Source organism: Eschrichtius robustus, chromosome 5 (genome assembly GCF_028021215.1).
Source record: "Eschrichtius robustus isolate mEscRob2 chromosome 5, mEscRob2.pri, whole genome shotgun sequence".
NCBI lineage: Eukaryota > Metazoa > Chordata > Mammalia > Artiodactyla > Eschrichtiidae > Eschrichtius > Eschrichtius robustus.
Window position 1 is genome coordinate 60139785 of NC_090828.1, and position 26058 is coordinate 60165842.

General features: G+C 38.2%; 1 protein-coding gene across 6 annotated transcripts in view; it reads right to left on the reverse strand.

The window, feature by feature from the left end:
- Window positions 1-26058, reverse strand: part of MAP3K20 (mitogen-activated protein kinase kinase kinase 20) — a 171269-nt gene that overhangs the window by 47897 nt on the left and 97314 nt on the right. For all 6 annotated transcript variants that reach the window (XM_068544904.1, XM_068544909.1, XM_068544907.1 and 3 more), the window contains exons 8-11: window positions 21333-21419; window positions 15972-16046; window positions 9575-9681; window positions 1951-2086 (exon numbers count right to left, since the gene is read on the reverse strand). In XM_068544904.1, the coding sequence (XP_068401005.1) occupies window positions 1951-2086; window positions 9575-9681; window positions 15972-16046; window positions 21333-21419 (405 nt within the window). The remainder of the gene's footprint in view (window positions 1-1950; window positions 2087-9574; window positions 9682-15971; window positions 16047-21332; window positions 21420-26058) is intronic.

The following is a 26058-nucleotide window of genomic DNA, read 5'->3' on the forward strand; positions in this document are numbered from 1 at the left end:
TCGCTTCCTTTCAAAAAAGGTTTATTCTGTCAGTCTCTCAGAAACCTCATTTAAAGTCAACTAGAAACTGATGTGAGGATAAAAGAAAACATCTACTTATACAATACCTGAGCACAAACCTCCCCTTCAGAAATACCGGCTCTAAGCAGAAGAGACATTAAAAGCAAGTACTGTACAGAAAGAAGAGTTCGCCTTCATAAGTAAAACAAAGGAAGAAACTCTCATTGAGATCATGCTGCATGCTGTCCATTGTGAGATGGTAGCCTTCAGAGCAGTTCGCTTACAGAAAGTTTTCTGCATTTAAAACGCAAGCATACAACCTACTGTGCACTCAGAGTGTTTCATCATTTATTATACAACTGTGTTACTAATAGCAATAATGTGTGCAAGGCAGCCCATAATTTCTTAGCAAAACTAATGCCAGTAAACTAAAGAAAGGTTCTAAAGCATACCTTAATGGGTCCTTTAAAGCTTTTTCTTAAAATGCTACATTTAGAAAGAGTCAAGCCATGCAGTGCTTTATAGCTTAAGATTTCAATGTACTTAAAAAATCCCCACAACTCTCAGACTTCAGAAGATGGTCATATTTTTGCCTCTCATCAGCTCTGGGAGAAGCAGTGTTCCCTCGAAGATCCTTAAGGTAATGCTTTCTGAGTCTGCCTGTTGGTACCAATTCAACCAGAACAGGAAACTTTCCTTAACTTCTTTCTTGAGAGCCAAGTTAAAATTCACTGAACTTGTAACATGTGGTACTGTTTTAATGTCCCATGACAGTCTTACGCATAGCAATTCAGTTCTTACTTTGGGATTCCCTGGATAACCAAAGTCATTTCTGAAAAAGTTAAATCTGATAATAAACATTTAACTTCACTGTATTTTCCTTTTTTGGAAATCAGGTTATTTCACCACATAAATTGGAAAAGGAGGCAAACTATTTTATTCTTTAGACACTGGAAAATACTTTGCAGTTGGGCAGTGGTTGCTAAATGGAGATTAAGACTTTTAAAAATAGGAAAGTTTTTTGAAGATCACAAAGTGAAGGGCATTTAAGACTTTTTTTTGGTATAATCACCATAGCAGCTATCAAAAATGAATTTAAAGTACATAACAAGTGTACTTTTAATCTTATTATTACTTGTGATCTTACAGTGGACATGTATTGCCCATTAAAAACCCTGGAAAAGTCAATGATAAATTTATACTTAATTCCTAAAATAATAAATTATTCAAAATAGGGAAGAATGCTGAAATTTGACTAGACTTTAATATATCATGTTAACATATAAGCTCATGGTAAGTATATAAATAGCAAAGTCCTTACAAAGAATTTTTATCTTAGTCCAAATACAAGACTTGGAAAAAAAACCAAGATATTTTTTGGTGGAGTAAATACTGGAAGCTTGTCCTGAGAGAAGTCTTTTTCCGATCTTTTGCTGCCCATGATCGTGACCCTAAATTGAGCAAGGAATATTAATTCTCGTCATTTACAGGTCATTAAGTTAGCTCTCTTTTAGAAGGAAAACTCGGTTAAGTTCTGACACATCAACGACTTTCTCAGACAGCTAGCTGCCTTGGTATAACATTTATTAATTACCGATGGACTCTAAATAAAGAGTTAATCAGCCTTGAGGCACAGGCTCTGGGGATCTAGCAGATGGTGTAAAAATACACTGAATTTTATTTTTGTAATTCTAATATACAAACACACTGACAGAATAACAGTTCTCAGAGAAAGAGCCAGAAATAGGCTAAGCTTTCCTTCTAAATTTCTGGCATTTTGTTAATTGAAAAGAGATAGGAGCGCTACTGCAGTATAAATGTGGACCCTTTAGTGTAGAGGCACGAGGCAGGAAGTGAGGAGGCAGCAGGGGAGGGGGGAGGGGTGCCATGCTGCCATGCTCAGCCAGTCTCCTGAGCGCGGGATCGGTGAACCCTGCAGGGAGCACTCACCGGGGTGTTGGACTGCTCCGTCAGCTTTTGCTCCCACATCTTCAGCCGTCTTTCTCGTTCTTTGAGCTCCTGCTCCTTAAAGCTGAGGTCACGTTCTAGTTTCTTCAGCCTCTCAAGAGTTGCTTCAATTTCACACCTGCACAGGGATATAACTGGTTTAAGTCTCAACTTTGCTGAAGAGGGGTTACATGCTGAGGGGTCCATCACAATGCTTAATCAAAGGAAAAGGCTAAACCTGTGCTTTGAAACCAAACAGTAAATGAGCAGAGAATAGGAAATCTTTCATAGCCTTCAAAATCAACAGGTAGTTTCTAGCTTGGAAACGTAAGCTCAGAATCCTTTCTCAAAGCAGTGAAGAACCACTGGGTGGGGCCTGAGCTATGGAGCTGGTGTCTTGGTTTAGCTATTTAATAAATACTTATGGTCAGGAATTCCCTGGCAGTCCAGTGGTTAAGACTTGGGCTTTTGGGACTTCCCTGGTGGCGCAGTGGTTAAGAATCCACCTGCCAATGCAGGGGACACGGGTTCGAGCCCTGGTCCGGGAAGATCCCACATGCCGCGGTGCAACTAAGCCCTTGCGCCCCAACTACTGAGCCTGCGCTCTAGAGCCCATGAGCCACAACTACTGAAGCCTACATGTCACAACTACTGAAGCCCGCATGCCTAGAGCCTGTGCTCCGCAACAAGAAAAGCCACCGCAATGAGAAGCCCGTGCACCGCAACGAAGAGTAGCCCCCGCTCGCCGAAACTAGAGAAAGCCCGTGCACAGCAACGAAGACCCAACGCAGCCAAAAATAAATAAGTAAATAAGAATAAATTTATAAAAAAAAAAAAAAGAAAAAAGACTTGGGCTTTCACTGCCGTGGACCCAGGTTTGATCCCTGGTCGGGGAACTAAGATTCCACAAGCTGCATGGTGCAGCCAAAAAAAAATGCTTATGGTCATCTGGCTTTATTATATATTATCTCATCTTATTCTCATTACAGCCCCAAGAAACAGGTACTAATCTCACAAAGAGAGAGAGATGGGAAAATGACACTCCATTTAGATGATCACTGTCACACCACTAGTAAGTTCACCTCATCCTATTCGCTGAGTAGCTCAAGTAACTGACTGATTAACTTGACTCAGTCTCCTCAGTTGTACGGGGTGGTAGTTATCTTCTATCAGGGCTCCACAACTTGCCTGATCCTAATAATTACCTGGGCAAAACATACAACAAAACGTAGATTCCTAGGACCCTTCCTCAGAGCTCAGGATTCAGTAGGGCTGGGTGGGGCTTAGGAATCTCCATTATCTGATAAAAGAGCCAGGTCGTTTTTTGACAATCAGGCAAGTGTGGGAATTCTGGGCCAGATGAACTCTAAGGTTCCCTTTAACTCTAATAATTTTAAAAGCAAGTTAGTTCCCTCCTTAGTCTCTATGGGCTGACCAACCTCACCACCTGGAACAATATGTCCAGTTACAGAGACCTGTCCTTTATGGAAACTGAAATTGGTAAGATGGCTCAGGGCAGGTTTTTTTCTCCTTCAGGGCTGTCATCGTGTTTAAGTCTAAATTTACGCTCTGAGAGCTGGAAGTTCTTCCCCTTCAGTTTCTGAAGAGCCTGTGAGAAAAGCAACGGTAATGAGAGACTGAAAGAAAGGAGAGACCGAGAGGGAGGGAGGGAAGAAGAGGGAAAGGAGGAGAGGAAGCAGAGCGAAGGGTAGAAGGAAGGGCTAGCGAAGGCGCAGAGAGAAGGACGCAGGACAAGGAAGGGACTGGAAAGGGGAGCAGGCTGGAGATTAGCTGCTGACACACCTACACGTCCGACTGTGCGATCCTGGTTGGGACTTTGACTCCAGAAGGTAGATGCCCCCGGATCTAAGTTGATGACTGTATGTAGCCAAAGTCTGCCTTTTTATGTCCAGGGAAAATAAGAATAAGTGGACAGCGTATCCCAATGCCCTTGTAGATGAGAAGTAGATAAAGGAAAACAAAAAGGTTCTGGGTATTAATTGGCAAAACCCAACTCAGAGAACAGCTACTGAGGTGGATCTGGACTTGGGCTCCACGTTTTACTTCCCTGGCTGTCTGCAAAGTACCTCAGAGCAAGGGAGGCAGGGAAGTAAGTGGAAAAGCCTCTGTTGTCAACCCTGTCCCTTTTATTGGTGCCATCTGAAAATTATAAAACCAGGTAAGTCAAGTCGCACTAGAGTCCCTAAGGAAAGGCAGTAAATCAGCCATCTTTCAAAATGATGACTGTATCATAAAATCCAAATTTTATCCCTGATATTTCAGACAAAATATTATGCCCATTTATAAATAAGTGTTTTTATTTTTCAAATGGAGGATTAAGGAAAAAAGCACCGTGGAGAAAACCTTAGGTTAAAACTTTTGTAACAAAAAGGAAAGAAAGAATGAGCCATCTTCAGTAAATGAGAGGGTGAGAAAAGGAGGCGGCAGAGCTGGGCACACTCAGTGGGATATGGCAGGGGCCTGGGCTGCTGCCCACGCGATGCTTCCACCAAGCCCAGTCCCAGCTCTTCTGCCAGGGAGACTGAGCTCACTGGTGTTCTTTTTGATCAGGGTAAATGGCCAACGCATTCAATTTCACTTGTAATTTAAGCCAAGGATTCATCTCAAGTTCCGGCTCTGGGAGCCCACTCTGAGTTTGAGCCCTTCTGGAAAATACATCAACGGTTAAGTAAGCTAAGTAAGCTGAGAGCTGTCGCAGAAAAACAAGAACTGACTGAGTAAATATGCTCCCCAACGAGGCTTTCCCAGACGCCCTGGGATCTTGACAGCAGTGGTCGAGGTCCTACGCCACGAGAGATGTAACCCAAACCTGGGGGGCAACACAAAGACAGTTCCTCCCCTGGCTGTTCCCTCTGTTTTTCTTGATGCACTGTTTTGCATCAAATGCATTGGCTGATGCACTTATATAACCCTCCTGTTCTAAAAATATAGTTTAATATGTTTTAAGTTGATGAAAATTTTCCCTATGTCAAAAACAGGCAATGAACTATAATTGTCTTTTTACTAGACAGAAACTTACTTTGAAATAAAAGATTAATTCATAAAAACATTTATGTATATTACATGAGAAATAGATAATATATATATATTACACTTAGTGTTATATATTAAATGATTTGTGCTAAAATCCAAACTGCAAAGATCAGTTTTTTAAATCTCTGTGTTTTGTTTTTAAGAAGGCGTGCCAGAGTAAGAATATTTTGATCATTGAGGAAGAACGAAACCAGCAGAGTGTTTTGCCAAGAGACAGAGACCCTGAATGCACCATCACAGCAACATGAGGCTCACTCAGTGCAGGTGACCACAGGCCTGCAGACAATCACAAAGGGCAACGAGAATTGAAAACACGACCAAGAGGACGACACGTTTTCTGTTCTTAATGCTCGTGGCCACTATTGCTAATAAGTCAATAGGAGGAGAAACAAGGTAAAGATGTGATGAACAAGGAAAGGTCTGACACTAGATTTCTTGCCTATCACCTATTAGGTAAAAGGAAAGGACATAGTTCATGTGGTTTTTAATAACCTAGTTTTAAAAAGAATTTTCAGAATAATCATTTAAGTTTCTAAGACTAGATGTTCCATCTGGTTTATGTGTAGAGGAAGCGCCACCAGCAAACAAGCATTTGCCAGAAACACCAGAGCAGGACGGGAGTCCGACTTCACTGATACTCGTTAACTTCCTACACACACTTTGGACCCTAGACGCGTGGTTTCAGACACCAGATAAAAGTCAGGGGAAAGAGAGGAGTGGTCTGAATGTGCCGTCCTTTGAAATATCCAGATGACCTGACAAAACATTTCCTTCTTTTGGACACTGGGCACGTTGAGTGGGATAGTTGTTTTGCCCTAATCATCACTTAAAACCATCATGCCCCTGTGATGCTTCTCTTTGCTAAAAGGGAATCCAGTGGAGGGCATGACACTGGCCACAAATTCAGGGACAGCACCGCACAGCGTGTGTGCCACAGCAGGTCCGTGGGATCAGGCCACCTGGGTGCCACCTGGGTGCCAGCACTGGTTCTGTTTCACATGGTATAATCTTGGGCAGGTTGTCCAACCTGCTCAGGTCTTGGTTCTTGCCCCTGTGATGTACATACTAGGGTTGCTATGTGGATTAAAAAAGATAATCCAAATAAAGTACGAGCATCTGGTTAAGAATGTGATAAATGACAGCTGTGTGCATTATTGTTACTCTAATTAATATTATTATTATTCCCCACGTTTTTAACCAATTGTCAAGTTCAAGTAAAACGGCTCTGCTGCCTCTCAAACTGTGGTTTAGTGCTTCAGGTAAAGATATATATTCTTTCTCCAGCTCTCAGGATTAACGAATTCCTGAAAGACAGCCAATGAGGAAGCCCCCTAGGCAAATGTTTGCCTTTTACTAAAATACATTAATGTATTACCAATTTTATTTCTCTCATCTTTTTAGCTTGAAGAATTAAAAAAAATAAATTTGTTATTCAACTAATCCAGGTTTATTATAGAAAATAAACATATACACATAAAAAACACTTTCCCATAATCTCATTACCCAATGATATGTAACACTGACCTTTTTATACTTTTCTCTATGTGCACATACATGTACACATAAATATGTGTTTATTTTAGAATAAATGGAATCATTCTGAACATGCTGGACCGTAGCATCCATTTTTAAATCGTTTATCGGCTCTGTAATATCATGAAAGGCTCCATACTATTTTGTGTGTGGGGATATCATAATTTTCTAAATCATAAAAACCACAAAAAAACCAAGTCAATCTTTTATTTCACTTTAAGCTCATTTCCAGTTTTATAATTCTAAAGGATGTGATAAACAAATGTCCATACATTCTTGCACAACTTTCCCGTTTATTTTCTTAGGAATGAAATGGCAGTGGGAGAGGTGTCTGATCTATATAGCCAAACTGTCCTCCAGAAAGGTAGTATTTTCCCACCAGCGAAGTATGAGGAAGTTTATAACACCGGATATTTTCATGATATAAATTTTTGCCAATCTGATGAATAAATTATGTTCCCTTTGATTTGATTGCTAAAAGAGGTTGAATACTTTTCACATGTTTATTGGTCATTTGACTTCTTTTTTTGTGAAATGCCATTTCAGGCCCTTTAATATGATATTTTAATTAAAATGTTATTTTAAAGACAGAAGTGTTGGTTTTAGAGTGTGATCTGGGGACTCATGAGAGCTTTTCAAAGGTTAAATTGGTTTTCAGTATAACATTAAGACATGATTTACCTTTTCTACTCTCATTCTTTCACAAGTGTACAGACTTTTCCACAGCCTTCATGACATGGGATAGTACCATAGGCTGAATGCAGAAGCAGGATTTATTATTGTCTTTTAAAAGAATCAATAACTACATACTTAAATTTTTTTCTCAGTCCTAATTTTGAATGTGGTAAATACTGACAGATGTAACTCATTTAAACAAAAGCCCTTTGGAGTCCTCAATAATTTTTCAGAGTGTAATGGAGTCCTGAGACTAGAAACTTTTAGAACAGATGATCTATCATATAGGAAAAAACTTGTAACAGTATGGCATTTGTCTTATAAATTTATTGATGGTGGGTATTGCTTTTGGTCTTATGGAGGTTTTACATTTTTATATAGAAAACTTACCAACTTTCCCCCTATTTTCTGATTTTGTTGACATACTTTAAAGACTCCCTATCTCATGGGTATTAATAGTAGTATTAAAATCCCACTAATCCCTTGGCTAACAGATCAAACAGCAGTTCCTCAGAGAATCCCTTTATTAAACCCTCAGACTAGATTAGATTTCATGGTTATATACACTCAGATGTCCAGTAATGTTCTGTCATAATACTTATCAAAATGGTAATGAAAGTTATTTGTATATTTGTATTTAGTAATCCAATATTGACACTCCAGGTGCACTGGGGCTGTTCTGCTAATCACCAGATCCCAACACCTAAAGGACACCTTTCCCCAGCAGAGGTTTAATGAATATCTGAATGAATGAATGTAAGAAGCACATTTGTCAAAGCAAACAAATTAACTTACATATTTCTATTCTCTTGTGTAATATTGTGACATCTTTTAATATTATTACCACTGTGGTATTTCCTTCTCCAAATATTTGTGGAGCAACTGCGGTATTCAAGATATGTTCTAGAGGCTGCAGTTACAGTGAGGAACAAAAGAGATGATCCGACCCTCTTACATTTTAGCCAGCGAGACACACATTATTAAACAACAGACTGCAGAACTACTTATTAATTTCAACTGCAGTAGAAGCTATGAAGGAGATGCTCTCAGGGCACATAAAGTGGAACCTCAGCTGGTCTGGGGTCAGGAAACACCTCCTTAAAGGAGTGCTTTTTTCAGCTACTATCTGAAGCAGTAGGAGTAGGAGCTAAGCTGGGTTTGGGCATCAGGGCTGGTGTGCCGCTGAAATGGGATGAATTTTATACAGAAGAAACTGCATTTGCAAGGTATGAGGGAGAAATATGCATGTGTTGAGGGACCAACGTCAAAAATTAAGGGGTAGAATGACGCTCTTAAGATGAGGTTACTGAGGCAAGAGCACAGAGGGCGTCACGCATCTTAAGTATTTTGGCCTTTGTCCTAGAGTAATGGGAGCCCCTTATACTGATTTAAAAGGGGAGTGATCTGATTAGATTTGTCCTGATCTCTTACTGTAGGAAACAAATATTACTTACATGTTTTGTTTTGTTAATTATTTCAGCCCAGAACAAAGTCCCTCGCACACACCTAGACTCCAGCAAACAGTATTACTTTTGTATCACTAAGTAAAAATTCATTTTAACTCACTGGTCCTAGAGATTCTCAAAGAATAAAAAATAAAGAAGGTTATTGTAAAACGCCAAACAGAAAGCCCAAAGAAATGTGTAATCACAGGAGTAAACGATTCTTTTTAAAGTGCCTGCAGTGTTCATTTGGCATCGGCAGGTGGCGCCAGGCGTCACGTTACTGCTATAGCTAACAGGAGCAGAGTTACTTAAATCTCTGCTGAGTCAGGGAGGAATTATGTCAGCTTCCAAACATGCTATTTATATTCGTGCATCATGTGACCCGGCTCAAATGTCTCATGTCGGGCTTACTTCTTCCACTCACACAATACAATTCTCTCATTACTAAGTTTGTTTACACCTGAAAAAATTTAATAGGATTTATAACATCAAAAGCTTTCTTTTAAAAGTGTTTTTACAGTCTCCTTATCTCTTCCATCAACAGATACAGTGCTCTGCATATTTCCAAGCAGACAGCATTTTTTATTTCTCACTGGACAGAGGCCAAAGTTTCCTAACACAGAGTGTATACAGAGGAATGTCAGGTATCCGTCTTTTATCTCAGAAGATGCTGTTTTAATATTCTTTCTAAATACTTAAGACATATGATAAAGCAACAAGCTTAGAGGACCAACTCTTTGCTTACATATGAGATGGAGGGCTTATTCGATCTCCAAAATTTCCTAACACAAAAAACCCACAAAAAAGCCCCAATTTCTAAGGAATCAGGACTGTCACCAAGTTTCCAGGTTCTCTTCCTGGCTGAAGCTAGTCATGATCGCTTAAAGTCGGATGACGTGACTCGGATGCGAGGCACCTACCTCCACTCCGCCTTATTGTGCAGGAATGAGTTACACTGGTCAGGAAGGTTCGTGTCGTGCGACATGGACTCCAGGATTGAAATGATTTGCTTGAAAGATGGCCGTTTCTGAAGGAGAAAAAATAATCACTTGTTGGGACATAAGAAAGTAGATCTTTAAGAGAAAATTCACAAGTATAGTAATAAGGTCAAGTCACCTTATTACTATATAAAACAAAATAAAATATGGTGTAATGTCCTGATTTAGTTATTTTACAACTGTCAGACTGCTCAGGTTTAGGGAACCATACTTCTTATTTTCAATCAATTATTCATAATAGACTCAGATGTCATTTTTCTATTGTGTGGCCTGAGGTTGGAGTGATTATAGTATTTTTCCAGGTAAGGAAAGTACTAACTAATTCTCTCTTTTGGGTATGATTAAGGGCACCTAAAAGGAAGAAGTTAAGTCTTTTAAAAATCTATGTGATAGGACTTCCCTGGTGGTGCAGTGGTTAAGAATCCACCTGCCAGTGCAGGGGACACAGGTTCGAGCCCTGGTCTGGGAAGATCCCACATGCCGCGGAGCAACTAAGGCTGTGCGCCACAACTACTGAGCCTGTGCTCTAGAGCCCATGAGCCACAACTACTGAGCCCGTGTGCCTAGAGCCCGTGCACCACAACTACTGAGCCTGTGCTCTAGAGCCCGCAAGCCACAACTACTGAGCCTGCATGCCACAACTACTGAAGCCCGCACGCCTAGAGCCTGTGCTCTGCAACAAGAGAAGCCACCACAATGAGAAGCTCGCGCATCACAACGAAGCGTAGCCCTCACTCACCGCAACTAGAGAAAGCCCACGTGCAGCAACGAAGACCCAATGCAGCCAAAAAAAAAAAAAAAAAATCTATGTGATAGGGGCTTCCCTGGTGGTGCAGTGGTTAAAAATCCACCTGCCAATGCAGGGGACCCGGGTTCGAGCCCTGGTCCAGGAAGAGCCCACATGCCGCAGAGCAACTAAGCCCATGTGCCACAACTACTGAGCCTGCGCTCTAGAGCCCATGAGCCACAACTACTGAAGCCCGCACACCTAGAGCCCGTGCTCTGCAACAAGAGAAGCCACCGCAATGAGAAGGCTGCACACCGCAAGTAGCCCCCCGCTCACTGCAACTAGAGAAAATGCGTGTAGAAACGAAGACCCAACACAGCCAAAAATAAACAAATAATAAATAAATTTATTTAAAAAAATCTATGTGATAAAGCAAGTATAGTAAAAGTTAACAGTAGAGTCTGGGCGATGGGTATACCAGTGTTTACTGCAAAATTCTTTCAACTTTTCCATATGTTTGAAAATTTTTATAATAAAATGTTGGGGGAAATCTACTTACTAATCTAGCAGAACTTATAAAATTTCCTAAACCAGTTGCTCAGAGAAAAATTCCCCAATATTAAAGCCATCATAACTTCACTGTTCTCAATGTTTATTCCACATTATAACTAGTTTTGATGCTGGGAAACTCTCAGGTACTGTTTACTAGAAATTGAAAAAGGAGTGGTTAGATGTATTTCTTTAGCTAGCAAAAACTACCCTAGTCTATCTCTTTAGACTCTAGCCAAGATTGAGACAAAAGGTTTAAACAAAAATGGAGAAAGATAATAAAAGGATGATGTACATTCTCTCTTCATCACACCTCATAATTATACCATTTCTGAACAAATTACAGTTGCAGCAATTAAAACATGCATTTTAATTTAGGAGCACAAAAACAAGGAAGAATGTTGAGGTGGCTTGCTCTCAGGACTTGAGTGCTTCCTACATTAAGAAAAGCAATTTTTCTTAGGAATATAAAACTGGGATATTTATTCTGAGTTCTCCCATTATTGTTCTCTTTCAAGGGTGTGTGTGTGTGTATGTGTGGGTGTGTGTGTTTTAAAGGAGGGTGTAAGTAGCTAAATGTCACTGATTGTACATTAAGCCTTGTAATAAGCAAAGAGAAAAGTGCCTTAAGTAGGAAATTTGAAAAAATTCTGTTTGTCTTCTTTGAATTTGTTCCCATTTTAATTTCTCCCACCATGTGTCAAGGTTGCAAAAGGGAAAATGTTTTAATTGTTTGTACAGGAACTAATTTTATAATAAATATAGGATTTTCATTTTTCATGGAAAAGCAGTAGGAGGAGCTGACAAATTTTCAAAGAATAATATTTTCCCTACACTTGATCATTCTTGAGATAAGGTAAAACTTTCTGTAATTGGATGGCAAGTATCCCTGAAAAAATCTTAATTTTATAGTTCGAATATGCTCTCAGATGGAAATTATCAAAGTGAACATTTAGAAGGTAGTAACAATGTAGAATTTTGTGTTAATATTTAATGAGTATTCTGGTTACAGAATACAGCATTTGGTCTAGGATCTTCCTCCGAAGGGGTTTAGGTTCCTTTTATGTATTATGTAGGCTTTGCTTACTTAAAAAGGCACAACCAGAACAATTTATTAAGCATCTCTATACATTATTTGTTATTTTTGTTTTATAGATAAGGAAGATCAGTCTCAGAAAAGTATGAACTGCCCAGTATCACACAGGAAGCAAGCTACAGAACCAGGGTCTATGCTCTTAAACACTTCAAAATGTTTTATCACATGAGGGCAAGATATTACTTCCTATCAAACTCAGGGCTTTAACTATTATTTTTTTCTCCTTTAGAAATATCATTTTAGAACTTGAACCAATACCCACCTTTACTTCCTTCTTTTCTTCAAAAAAAATTTTTTGAACACCTGGTGGAAGCCACTGGAATGATCCAACATTTATTTACCTAATAGCAGCTTTCTCTTGTATATATTTCTACTTCCTCATTGCAAAAGAATATATTTCTATAGGTGAGCTAAATATTTTAATCTACGTGTTAATACCCTAGAGTCTAAGGACTGAAAAAAAAAGAAATAAAATATATTTTAACCTACTATTGCTCTATCTATGTGCATAGAACTGGCACCAACTTCTGGTTGAATTGCTATATACTTCTAGCCAGAGAACTAAAATGTGCCTCTCAGGAAATAAACCTTGGTCTGGCCACTTGAGTCAACAAAAAATTGTGCATCTACTTACTAAATTTATGGAAGATGCTATAGTGAAACAAAGAAAAGCTAGCTCTATCCCCTCATGGAGCCGGTAATCCATTTAGAAAGAAAAGATATTTTTAAAAACGCAACAGCACAAGATGAGGCAGTAGCCCAGACTATGGTTTTGGAAAAGAAGTAGTTAGTATGGACGGGGGTAAACAGAATAACCAGGGAAGGCTTGATAATGAAGTAATCAGGGCAGAAAAGAAAAGAAGGAAAAGAACATGTTCAGGGAATAAAGAAGGTGTGTAAGGTGTGTCTAGAGGAGAGAGCAATGAGAGAGTTAGAAATGTGAGCTGGATGCATAATCAAATCAAATATAGAGGGCATATATTATTTGTATCAGAATAAAATACCATGAATTTAGGAAATAAAAATTGATCTCAAACGTTCTTCATACTTCATTGGGCTAGAACACAAGATTCCTCTGACCCTAAAAAAGGGTCAGCTTACTACATGTTAAATAGAGACATGCCAACTTCATGGCATCAACTCTGGACCTAATGTCCTTGTTGTGTAGGTGTTTACACTATCATTTAATTAATACACCATAAATGTATATTCTTAGAATTTTAATTAATGTAGTACAGAGTTTCTGATTAAGAAACTCAAAACTTGCTTTGCATACTGAAATATAATTAAAATTACAGAGATCTAGTTGCATTCATCTAATTCAGCACACATAATTTCAGGTGAAATTTCTACTTATCGGAGAGAAAAATAGTACAAAAATTACCAACTGTGCCACAACGGACATATAAGTGGTAGAGTATGAAAAGGGTAGTATTTTAATAGTATAAAATAAATGTTCTACAGAAAGCTTGCAAATAGCCACTTACAGTTTCCACTGGATTAGTTGCAAAATGCAGGCGTTTCTCTTAATGCTTAAAAATCCCCATATTCTAAAAAAATCACACACTAAAATAAGGCCTATACAGGGGCAGGACAGACCATTCAAAGCCTATCAACTTTGTCATAAAAAAACTAATGAAACAATAATAAACCTAAATAAAAATACTAACAGTTTAAAAACTGTTAAATTCCTTAATAAAAAACAATACTAAGTAAATATAGGACTCTTTAAAAAAGGGTGAGGGTAGTTTGATGAACAGGAGTGAAAGCAGATTGAGGCTGCTGGTTCACCAGGCCAAAGGTGAAACGCACAAGGCTGGGGAGAACCAGCAACAAACTCTTCCAAGACAAAGCACCGCTCATCCCAGCCAACAGGGAGCACGTGGGGCAGAGGGACCTCTTGGGTCCATGTCCCTTGCTGTGCTACTGGCTGCACTGCTGTGCTTGGTGTTCAGTTGTTCTCACTTGTGGTGTGGAACAGTGTGCTGAAAACCACTGCTCACGATTCAACATGAATTCTGCCTGATACTAACACAATCCCCATATTCACCAAGTGTTACGAGTTACTCCCACTAGACAAAACGCAGGTTTCCGTATTGGTGAATTCAATCAACCCAAGTTCAAACAGGCTACTGAACCCGAGGATGGTTGGGTGGGTTCCTGACTCAACTACACCATTTGATATACAGGACTTGAGCATCCGTGGATTCCACTGGGGTCCTGGAACCAACTACCCCCCCCCACCCTCCCAACCGCATACCGAGGAACTGCTGTATATGTTATCATCATTCATTCTTCTTGGGGGTCATACAGGAACTGCGTTTAAATTAAGGGAGAAATTCCATTCTTAAGTCTTTCTTTATAGATCTCTATTTAAAAGGTCAGTTTGTAATACACCTATTTCCATGAAAAACTGGACAAATTTGAACTATAAAATTTTAGTTCCTTTCTTGAGTGTATCTCTTTTATTATTATTATTTTAATTAATTAATTTTTGGCTGCGTTTGGTCTTCGTTGCTGAGTGCGGGCTTTCTCTAGATGCGGTGAGCGGGGGCTACTCTTCGTTGCGGTGTGAGGGCTTCTCATTGCGGGGGCTTCTCTTGTTGCAGAGCACGGGCTCTAGGCGCGGGTTTCAGTAGTTGTGGCACATGGGCTCAGTAGTTGTGGCTCGCAGGCTCTACAGCGCAGGCTCAGTAGTTGTGGCGCAAGGGCTTAGTTGCTCCACGGCATGTGGGATCTTCCTGGACCAGGGCTTGAACCTGTGTCCCCTGCATTTGCAGGCAGATTCTTAACCACTGCACTACCAGGGAAGCCCCCTATTATTTTTTTTCCTAAAATATTTATTTATTTATTTATTTATTTATTTTTGGCTACACCGGGTCTTGGTTGCAGCACGAGGGCACGCAGAGTCTTACCCAATGGACTACCAGGGAAGTCCCTTGAGTGTATCTCTCTTATTCCAATATTTAATCTGTGAGGATCTTTTTTATTTTTTATCTTTTTATTATGGAAAATTCCAAACATACAAGAAAGTAGAGAGAACAATATAATGACCCTCCATATACCTATCACTTCAAAAATTATCATGGATGACGGTATTTAACCTATACCGTCATCCATTTCCCTTCACTTTATTTTGAAGCAAATCCAAGACTCGCCTATCATTTTACCTATAAACATTTCTGTATGTATATAACAGTCTTTTAAACAGATCTTTGCGGGGAAAGGAAATGAGCCATTCATGCTCGAATGGGATAACCACAGGAAAGCCTTAATTTTTGGAATTTCTCCAACTCTATTGTGATAGCTTAAAAAACATCACTGAAACGCCACAGGGAGTGCGCATCAAGATTCTCTAGAGGTGCTACCTTTGCCTGGTGCTTGGCTAGAAAAGCAATATGGTGTAGTGGTTAAGCACAGGCACTCATGTCAGCTGGCTTGGGCTCACCCTCCAGCTCCACCACTTACTAGCTGTGTGGTCTTGAGCTCGCTAATTAACCTCTGTGTTCATGTGTAAAATGACGATAATAACACTACCTAGTTCACAGAGATATTCTGAGGAATAAGTGAGTTAACATACATAAAGTGCTTGGAACTGTTCCTGGCTTACAGTAAGCGCTGTGTGCTAGCATCTGTATAACATGAAGGTGTAACAGTTACTATTAAAGATTAAAAACAAGGTAACAGAATTCTTTTTTATGGACTCAAGAATGCCAGAGTGCTGTAAGAAAGACCCAGTAACGATTTCGAGGGATCAAGAGAAGTAGATGTCAACAGAAAGCCTTCACACTCCATCTGGGACTCGGAAGAAGAGCAACCCAGCTTTGCTTTGTAATGTATTTTATCACCCCAAGTTTTAAAAAGTCAAAGCCAAACAAACAAGTGAAATTTCAGAACAACAACAACAAAATATATATGTGTGTGTGTGTGTGTGTGTGTGTGTGTACCTTGGCATCGGCTTCCCAACACTGATGTAACAGTTCAGCAAAACTCTTGGGGCAACTGCTTGGAATGGTTAATCTCTGTAACAGGGAAAGAAAAAATAAATCAAACCGAAACAAAACAAAACACAAGGATTTTCTCATTAAAGGAAGGAAATTCTAATTGAAAGGTATACAAGAGTTAATTTAGTAGCATAAACAAGACATAAAATTTAAAACTTGCATTGATTAATATGTGACTGGCGAGAATTTACATTTAGGTTCATAGCATCTAATCTCTAAAGACACTTTACCGTTTTCCTCCAAAATCACAGTGGATGAAGAAATAGGGTTCAGCACAACAAGTGCAACAAAATATAGAATCAAGTCTAAAAGAAACTGCAGTACGAGAGGGGCAAGTTGGAACTTAAATACTAAATCTAAACCACACATCTATCACTGTATTTTTATAGGCAACTATGAGATATGCAAACAGGCCAGGTAACTAGGAAAACAGTTCAGCTTTGGCAATAGGTGTACAACTTCTGAAAACATCTTGAGCACAGTGATAATTTTAAAGAAGTGTGCATTTTCTCAGCAGCAAATGAGACATTCTGAATGGATGACTCATTATGGCTTAGTTTTGGTCAAATGCATAAACTATAATGACTTGATAGAACAAAGATTATAATGTGAGGATTAGTCTTGTTCTAACATTGTACAGCAGTGGTTCTCATAGGACATGTAATGCCCCCAGGGGCAGTTTACAGATCTACAGAGACATTTTTGTTTTAAAGGCTGGAGGGCTGCACCTGGAGCAGGTCAAGAATGCTGGCCATCTTTCAATATATAGTAAAGCCCTGATTAAAAATTCTCCTGCATTCCACCAAACTTCAAATGCCCTGTGTGCATTCATGTGAGTAAAACAAGAAAACAATGAGGCTTATAATTTTCTGAGCCTTAGAATCTGATTTATAAATAGCGTATTTTAAAAAATATTTTAAAAATACACTGAACATTCTATGAATGCAACTACTAAATAAAATAAATCAAGGGCAGATTGATTTTTGCATTATACATAACCTTACCAAGATTTTGGGAAAATGTTGCCTACAACAGTGTTGCTCATGGTACTGGAATCATTAATACAACCCATTTCTACTCTGCATTTGTAGCTGTTGAATTCTATTTATCCATAGGTGGAAGCATCTAAAACTGTTCCATTATCACCTCTACTGTTGTTAATACCTGAGCATTTATACATTGCAATACATATTTACTTCTTCCTTATATTACATTTAGAGCATCATGTTGACTTAAAATACAATGTTGTACTACCTCTGAATTTCATTTCAGGGAAGAAGACGAAGCATTAACATAGCTGTTATAAAGAGGACATTGGGTGTGATAGAGCTGAGAACCTCTGTACTAAGAAGATTTATTTTACAGTATTTTTTGCCAAGAAGTTTTGCAAATAAAAAACCGAAAACAATTTAGTTGGATTTGGGGGAGGCTACGTATAAAACTAGAAAAACAGTTGCCTTGGCAAGAAAACAGACAATCTATATCTGGAATTAAAATAAAAATAAACCAAAATAAATAAAACTTTAAAGCAAAGTAAAAAAAAAAACAACTCTCCAACTTAGAGGCTACACTAAGCATTTTTAAACTTCTGGTCTTGTGATTTCATAGAATACAGCAAGATGTAGTAAATGGTACTATTATTTTACTGTAATGCAAACTGGAAACCTTTTGATGAAGGTCAAAAGGGAAATCAAGTGTTTACTTAAAAAAAAAAGTAAGATGGTTGGGGATGGCAACTAATAAAAACAGACAGTCATTGCAATTATGTGACGGAATGTACTCCATGTGTAATGAAAAATAAGTTTTCATAAAAGGTAACATTTTCAACATAACTTTAGCACAACATTTTCCCAAGAACTGAAATGTGAACTGGCTGAATATGGATCTTGATCTTTTCTTACTGACAAACTTTTTAGATACCACATATAAGACATTATAAAAGGAGACATAATTATTTTAAATTATCTGAGACGGTCAAATATCAGTTAAATCTAGACTCAGACACTTCATGTAATGGATTATTTGGGAACACTAAAAAGTACTTTAAAAGAGAATCTAAAATATTTAAGTCCTGATTACGTAACTGTGGGCATTCCTAATTCATTAAAACATCCTGAAATAACCAGATAGTAGCACCAGGTTTGCAACACTACTTAAAACTTAAATATTTTAAAATAAAACAGTTTCAAATTTAAAATTAAAATATTTCCTAATCACTAAGTTAGGCATGATATTTTTTAAAAAGATCACATTCTTTTTTGCACCATTTTCAACATAAGATGCAATAATTATTTTTTAAGTCAAGTTTATTATCTTTTTTTAAAGTGTAGTCAAGAACAATGGATTAAGTTTTTGAGGATTTCTATGTTAACAAAGAATAGTAATTTTGCTACTTAGAATAAAACACACTTAAGCATTTATAAAGATAGAAATTATAATGCCAGAACATTCTGAATGACTACTAATTGAGTTTTATGGAAATTACAAAGGCAGATAGACATATCCGTAAGATTTTAAAAATTTATTAGTAATACCCTCTTAATTTCATGCCTTCTATAATATAAGAGTTCACTGTTTGCTTTGTAAAGTTTAACAGTGCTTTATGGATTCTAGTTTCAATAGGATTTAATAATAGGAAAATGATTGTTTGAAGACCTTATTTCTTTATTAAGGGTTTGGAATCAAAGGTCTTCAGATATAATTTTTAGAAAGTATTGATCTTCCTATAGATGCAAAAAGCAATCCTAAATGGTAAAACCAAATAAGGTGTAGAGTCTGGTTAACAGTAATGTATCGGTGTCAATTTTCTGGTTTTGATACTATACTATACCTATGTCTCACCAGTGGGGGAAGCAGGGTGAAGGGTACACAGAATTCTTTGTAATATTTTTGCAGCTTCCTATGAGTCTAGGATGACTAGCGTTCTAGTGTGACTAGCTCACATTTAAAATGTCTCTCTGAAAGTTAAACATGTCATTTTTTATTTCAATGAGGCCTCTTAAAAAAAATATAGCTTTCTCTTTTCAACTCAATAACCCAAGGTATTCCAGAGTAAAAATAACTAAAATAAAATAACTGGAATTTGAAGGGATTTTTATAAATTTTATTTAAGTCAAAGTCTCAATTTTATTATAAAATAAAATAAATCCTTGGGAATTATTTTAATGCTATCTCAACAGAATTTGCTTTTGTAATAAGTGCCTCCATTTATGAGGTAGAATGAAGACATTTTCTTGAATGATGACAATGGAAACTACATTTGAACTTAATTTCTATATTCTGATAAATGAAATAAATATGCAGAATGAGAACAGACAAACAAATATCCTTGTAATACCCAATTTTCATTAGGTTCATTAGAAAGTTGAGAAAAATTATTTCACCATGTGGGTTTCTTTCAAATGACTAGTTCATTTAATAAATATAGTATGTGAGGCATTTGAAGAGACTCCATCTGTTATTAGCTGATCATGAGATCATACCATGGACACTCTACTTTAGGGGATTCCTGGGGAGAAAGGGGGAGATGGCCTCCTCATATAGCCTGCTGAGCAGATTCTGAAGGTGATTCATGGGGGATTCTCAACCCTCAAGTCAGCTACTCAAAGGCAGCTTCTGAATTCATTTTTCTCTTTGTTTTTAAAGTGCTTTAGATTCACACCTTTTCTGCCCTCCTTTAAATGAAATATTTTAAAATATTAATTACTCTGTCTTATACATATTTGGAGGGTCCAGTCAGCTTTTAAAAAAAATTTCCTCCTAGTTTATCTTGAAATGATACAGAGGGAAAAAATGACATTGAGTGTTCTGCTCCGAAGTCAACAGAAGGTCAATAATCTTCTTCACTCTATTTGTCAACCCAGAACTAAACGTCTAATCATCTCACTGGCAAAAGAAACTGAACAGAATCAAGTGGGTTCTCGTACCATGAGATAATCAGTTACCCTGCGTGTGAGGTCTGATTTAATAGCACACCAGGAATAACCATCCCATTTAATTAAAACAGGGCAGCCTCTGTGAAACAATGAGTAAGACACATTCTTGAATATAACATCTTTTTATTTTTCTTAAATTGGCAGCTCTCTCCCATCAAGTTCAGCTATCATGAACATTTCATCCATTCTCAATGGCTCAGGAGGACAAATTAATAAGGTAACCATGAATTATGTGATCTAAAATATGGAAACTTGGTTTCTCTCAGTCAATAGCAGCTTTTTGATTGATCTAGTTCGCTCCTGCGCTCACGTGGGGAGCGGATCAATCTAATTCTTTTAAAGCGTTAAAAAGGGAATATTGCTACATATTCACCGTTTTGCAAATTATTTTACCCTAAGGCTGCACCTTTCCCTTTTGTGAAGGGCACAGATAAGATGTGGAAATGAAGAAGTTTTGTGAAATAAAGTTGTTTTGCAGCGTTGCAAAGACAACTGCGTGCTTCCATTACTTGATCTAAGTTCTCATAATACCTTGATAATGGATGCTTCATCCTTATGCTGAGAATTTCCATGGCTGTGCGTTTCAGTCACAATTTTAAACCTTTCAAAATGTATTTGCTCTCTTTGATATGAATGTACCATGTTCTCTGATGTTGGCTCATAGGTCCAACTAACGGAAAGCCTCAATTTGTGGGAAGAAGAAAAGCGAGGCTGGGGACACAGCACAAACGGTGTTTACGCCACTGAAGTTCTTTTGAAATGGAAAGGCTCTGCATGAAGAAGGGAACAGTTATGCCACTGCCTCGCCAATTCCAGTGAGGAGCTCATCTTCAATGTAGTGTTCAACGTAGGTGGCAAAACTGTAATTTTTCCCTTTTTTGAAACTATTTTTTCTTCTTTTATTTTTGAAATTCTCATCTAAGCGACAGTTTCTTGTACTATAGTGACTCCTGCTGGGAGAGGTAAGTTGAAGTAGCTGAAGGTCTCTTACAGATATATCAACTCCCGGACAGTAAAAAAGATGTCCTAAACGCAGGAGATGGAGTTAAAACTGTTCCCCTACCTTGGACGCAATGGCTTCTTTCATCACTAAGAACAAACCCCTAGGTTTTACAATTGAGACTGAGAAACTAGTACAGTACTTGTACAATTTTTGATCTACAGCATCACGACGTGAAGCTGCAACAATTAGATGTAAAGGGTCCATTCATGAGGAATAACATCACTTTGACCCTTTGTGTTAGCTCCTACTGCTAATCTTTCCATAAGCGTGAACTTACTTTCAATTTGAAGAAGATGAAAAAGTCTTTTGCAAAACCCCAATACTGTTTTCTGATCTATGTACCTGAATGGAGAATCGCAGTCTTACCTCGTTTTTTTCCACTACAAGCCAAGCTACTTGTAATCCTTCCAGACCTTTAAAGGGGACCTCCCTTGTTAGCATCTCCCAGAGAACCTGGAACAAAAAGAAAATGGAATTTTTATTCTTGTACTTCATATTTTTGGTATATTACTGAAACTTTAACATTTAACTGTATCCAGTTACCAGGCACAACCAACTCCGTCTGTAGAAACTTCGGCAAAATGTATATATTCATGCAGAGGACTTCTTCCATATATTTTATATATATATATATTTTTAGTTGTTGTTGCTGTTCTTTTTTTAAATTAAAGACAAAAAATCTGGTTTAGGAATTAGAATATCTAGAGCCAGGCTTAAAAGTTCATGAAACCAGTGGGCCTCAGTGATTTAACTTTATCTTGTAAATTAACAGAATTCTCATGTATCACCATAAACTAGATTTTATATTTTGTTGGTCAAAACTCTTTGCACCTTCAATCTCTGACATATTGCTCTATAAGATAATAACTGGGAATTCAACCATATTTTCAAAGGTTCAATAATGGTCTCATAAAAAAAAAAAAAAAAATCGAGCGCCAAATCCAAATCACTGGCTATACCACTTACTCCACAATGGTAGGTACTCCCCAAACTGTAACATTTAGATTTCGTGCTTTGGAGAAATCTCTCTCAAAATGAGTCAGTGTAAGGGATTCATTTTCCTCCACTTACCACATAATTTATTATACTATATTCTAAAATGTAATAAACGCCTTATATATACACATATATAGGCTGTGTATGCGTGCGTGTTCATGTGTGTGCAAATTTATGTTTGTGTTATCTCTCTGCAATCCTTGAGATTAGCAGGATTAATAAATCTGTACTGGAACGCCCAAGCAAAGCAAACTGATGCTGGAAATGCTGAAAACAGCCAATGATTTTGTATTCTCTTTCAACTCTGAGTAATGGAGATTTTTACATTCAGTTTCTTTCTTTATTTATACAAATGAGTATTAAGATTTGAATCTACCAATACTTTTGTGAAGTGCAAAAACAATTATAATTTTATCAATAATAATCGTAATAATAACAACCACTATCATTTATTGATTATGTTCCAGTTACTCTGTTAAACCCTTTTGGTGTGTTATCATGATTAATCTCAATCCCATCAGAGAGGTATCATTCTCATTGTATAGATGAGGAAACTAAGGCTTAAGGAAGTTAAATAAACTTGCCCAAAGGCACTGAGTTATCAGGTGGCAGAGCTAGAATATGAATTTGCTGTCTCACCCCTGAAGGTCAAGGTCTTGACCACATGTAATTGTAGAGAGGGAAGAGCTACAGTATAAGAGAGAATGCAGCGGGCCCTAGTTTCGGTATGGAGCCATGGCAGAAGCGAATTCAGCACCTCTGATTTACACTTCTGTTGTCCTAAAAACAAAAACCCATTTCTAAATAAGAATGTAGATTGAGGATATATACACTATTCAAGGGAATCCAATATCCACTATTTCCGCAGCCAGCGCTCGGTCTTATTGGAGCCATAACATGTTAAATGAATTCTGGCTAATACGAAGATAATTAGCAGCAAAATCAGGGAAATTGGCAGATGCTGCTCAAGCAGGAGGAAAAGAAATTCACTGAAGCCTCTTTGGGTTTTTAATCAAGTGTGTCAGGTACTTCTTTAGAAGAGCTACTGAATAATTCTATCTGAGTCACAGAAGTGCTTAGGAAAAGGTAAGGGGCATCCCAGAAGGGGATGATTCCAGCAAACACTGAAAGTAAAGAAAGGGTGAGAACTAGAACGGGTATGTGGTCACCTGACACAGGGCGGCACGGGGGTGGGGTGGGGGACAGAGGCAGCAAGAGGGCTGAGCAGGAAATGAAGCCCCTCAGTTTGTTGCAATTACCACCGTCCCGGTGTTGGGATTGGGGAGGGGAAGGCGTATGAAGGGCAAGTAGGTGAATGGATTTGGCATTCCTAAGGAGAATGGGAAGAATGGCTGCCTCAAATAAATCTAACGCCCTGGACCCCAAAACGTCTAGATAAGCAGCCTTGCACCCTTCCTTCTGGAGTCTGGCCTGCCTGCACAATACACTGCACGCGCGCACACATGCACAAAGGCGGCCTGGGTTTTGTGGGGTAAGATGCAGAACCAAGAGCCTGGGGAGTGACACCAGAAAAAGATTTATGTCATTCTTTATCCCAAAATATTCAGTTGGAAAGTGTCCAAAAATCTAGTAAGACCCGAGTTATATTTCTCCGAGGGTTCTAATCCTGGAAAAAATAAGTTTCATTCTACTCCCTCTCTGTGTCTCTAAAGAGCTACCACAGCTGAGGGAGCCACTTGATGGATGTGAAACTGGCAAGGATGACGGGGATGGTGTCCTTAACCACTGGGTCCTGAAGCCCAAATGAGGTCTTTAGTTTAATTCCACGATCAGCACATCTCAAGATTTCCTATTATTTATTCACCATTCAGAAATGTATCAAAAAAGTAGGTGGTATGAGATAGGACAACAGCTTTTTCTACTGAACAAAATGACATTTGGCACAAAAAATGTAACATTGTTGAGGAAGTCACTTAGAGGTCAAAAAGTGTATTAAACTATGACTGAAAATATCAGTTATGGAAAATGCAGGCCAAACATTATTGTGATCTTTCACCTTAAAAATATTTTCCAACTCATTTTATATTGAGACGTCCCCATGTTTAAACTGGGTTCACAAGGGAAATTTCTATTTTCAGTTTACAGAAGAGAAACTTGGACAAGCCTGTGTACTTTTCCTGCCTTTTCTTTTACAAACAATGGAAAGCCATTACCTGAGCCGGGCTGATTCTGGAACAGGGCTCAGAGACAAGTGAGGCAGTGATGCTTGCTCTTAAGCCACTCTATTTTCAAAGCTGGTTTTGGCTGAGAAGCTTCTGAGAAGGTAATCCTTTCTGCATTATCATTAGGAGAGCTTTGTTTTTAAAGAGTGGCTAGGTCTTGAGTTCTCAGAAGGCTAATTCTTCAATGATTTTGGCTCTCCTGAAGTCTTTTCTTTTTCGTGGATAATATCCTAAACACTCCTGGTTTAGTCCTTCAAGAGAAGTCACCAGAAGGGGATAGAAAAAAATCTAGTGCCTTATAAAACAGAAACAATTTCCTGCCTAGCGAAGCTTACCAGCGCAGAAGCAAGGATAACAAGATCCATTTCTGGCATTTCACCAGCACGTTTATTTCAGGGCTATACAAGGCTGGCTAGTCTCCTCATGTGTTAAGAAGAAACAGAGGTCAATTAAACTGGGGAGGGCTAGGGACTTTGAGACTATGAAGGGCTAAATTCTTACAGCAAGTCTGAGAAAGAAAAATAAAAAGCAAACATATATTGGGGTTTTGGGGATGGGTTTCAAAAAAGGGACAACTGTTTTTTATGTTCTTATTCATCTGCATGTGACTGCTGTGTGGGTGGGAGCTCAATTAATGGAACAGGCTTTTAATGAACCCGGGTATGTTTTCTGCAAACAGATGCACCTACTGACAAAGGAGTTCGGGTTACTCACCTGTTTTGAAAGGACATCAAAAATTCTAAATGCCCGCATTGCTCTCCTAGATAGATATCATTTTCAAGGTTTATGCACTACAAACTTCTACAACTAACATGGCCCCTACCTTAATAACTGTCCTCTACTGCTCTTTTAGGGAGTACCTACTTTGGACATGTAACGCTATTTTCATTAAAAAAAAAAAACTGTGATTGTTTAAACAAAAAGGCTCAGTAAAGCATGCCTTGTACTTTTTCTTTCACTAATGGTGTTAATTGACAGTACTATGGGAAGGGGTCAGAATTAAATAAAATCCTGATTTGTCATTTATAACTAAATGAGCACATGTGCACTTTTCTGAATGGAATTCTGCTGATGCAGCTATGGGGTAAGAAATAACCAGCATTCCGAGTAAACCCCTCTCTTTAAGATAGCAAAAGAGTAGCCCCTGCTTTAAAACTAACATGCAATGGGAAAGAGTGAGAATTGTGGTCCCTTATCAAAATACTAGGAACCGTTCTTCAGCGATGTGGCTTGTCTTCCAATCTGGAATAAGAGGGTTCCACAGGGGTCTCAAATGTCAGTCCGCTACAGATGGCAGAGTGGTTTTAACGGTTTTAAAGAGTTGTAAAAAACAAAAGAATATGCAACAGAGACTGTAAGTGGCCCTTCATAGTCTAAATATTTACTCTCTGGCCTTTATAGAAAAAGTTTGCTGGCTCCTGTTTCCACAGGATAAAATGAGACACTAGTCCCAAGGAGCAGGCAAAGTAAAATTTAAATTGCCCTAAGTTGGTGTCTAGCGCAGTGCCTGACACAATAAATAGATTTTTGCTTAAAAATGAGGAACAGAACTTCATTAAGAGGAAATCATCTCACAAAGTCTTAAATCGCAACAAATTTCCCCATTTTCAGACTCCCCAGCAGATGATTTGTAGGATGGTTAGAACGTAGTAACTTTTGACATACGGGACCAGCTTTAGAATATATTTCTTTAGGAACTTTTGGTTTTTTCCCGTTCTTTTGATAAGAATTATTTGATCGCTGTCTAAAATAGGTTATAGCCTTCATCCTTAGAACACAAAGAATTAAGGAAAATTAGGTATTTAACCTGATGCTACTACTGTCTTCCAACTTTTACAATTCTAGCCTTTCATCAAAAACATATATTTCATTCAAGAAATGATTTTTTTCAAATAGCCAACAAAACTGATATT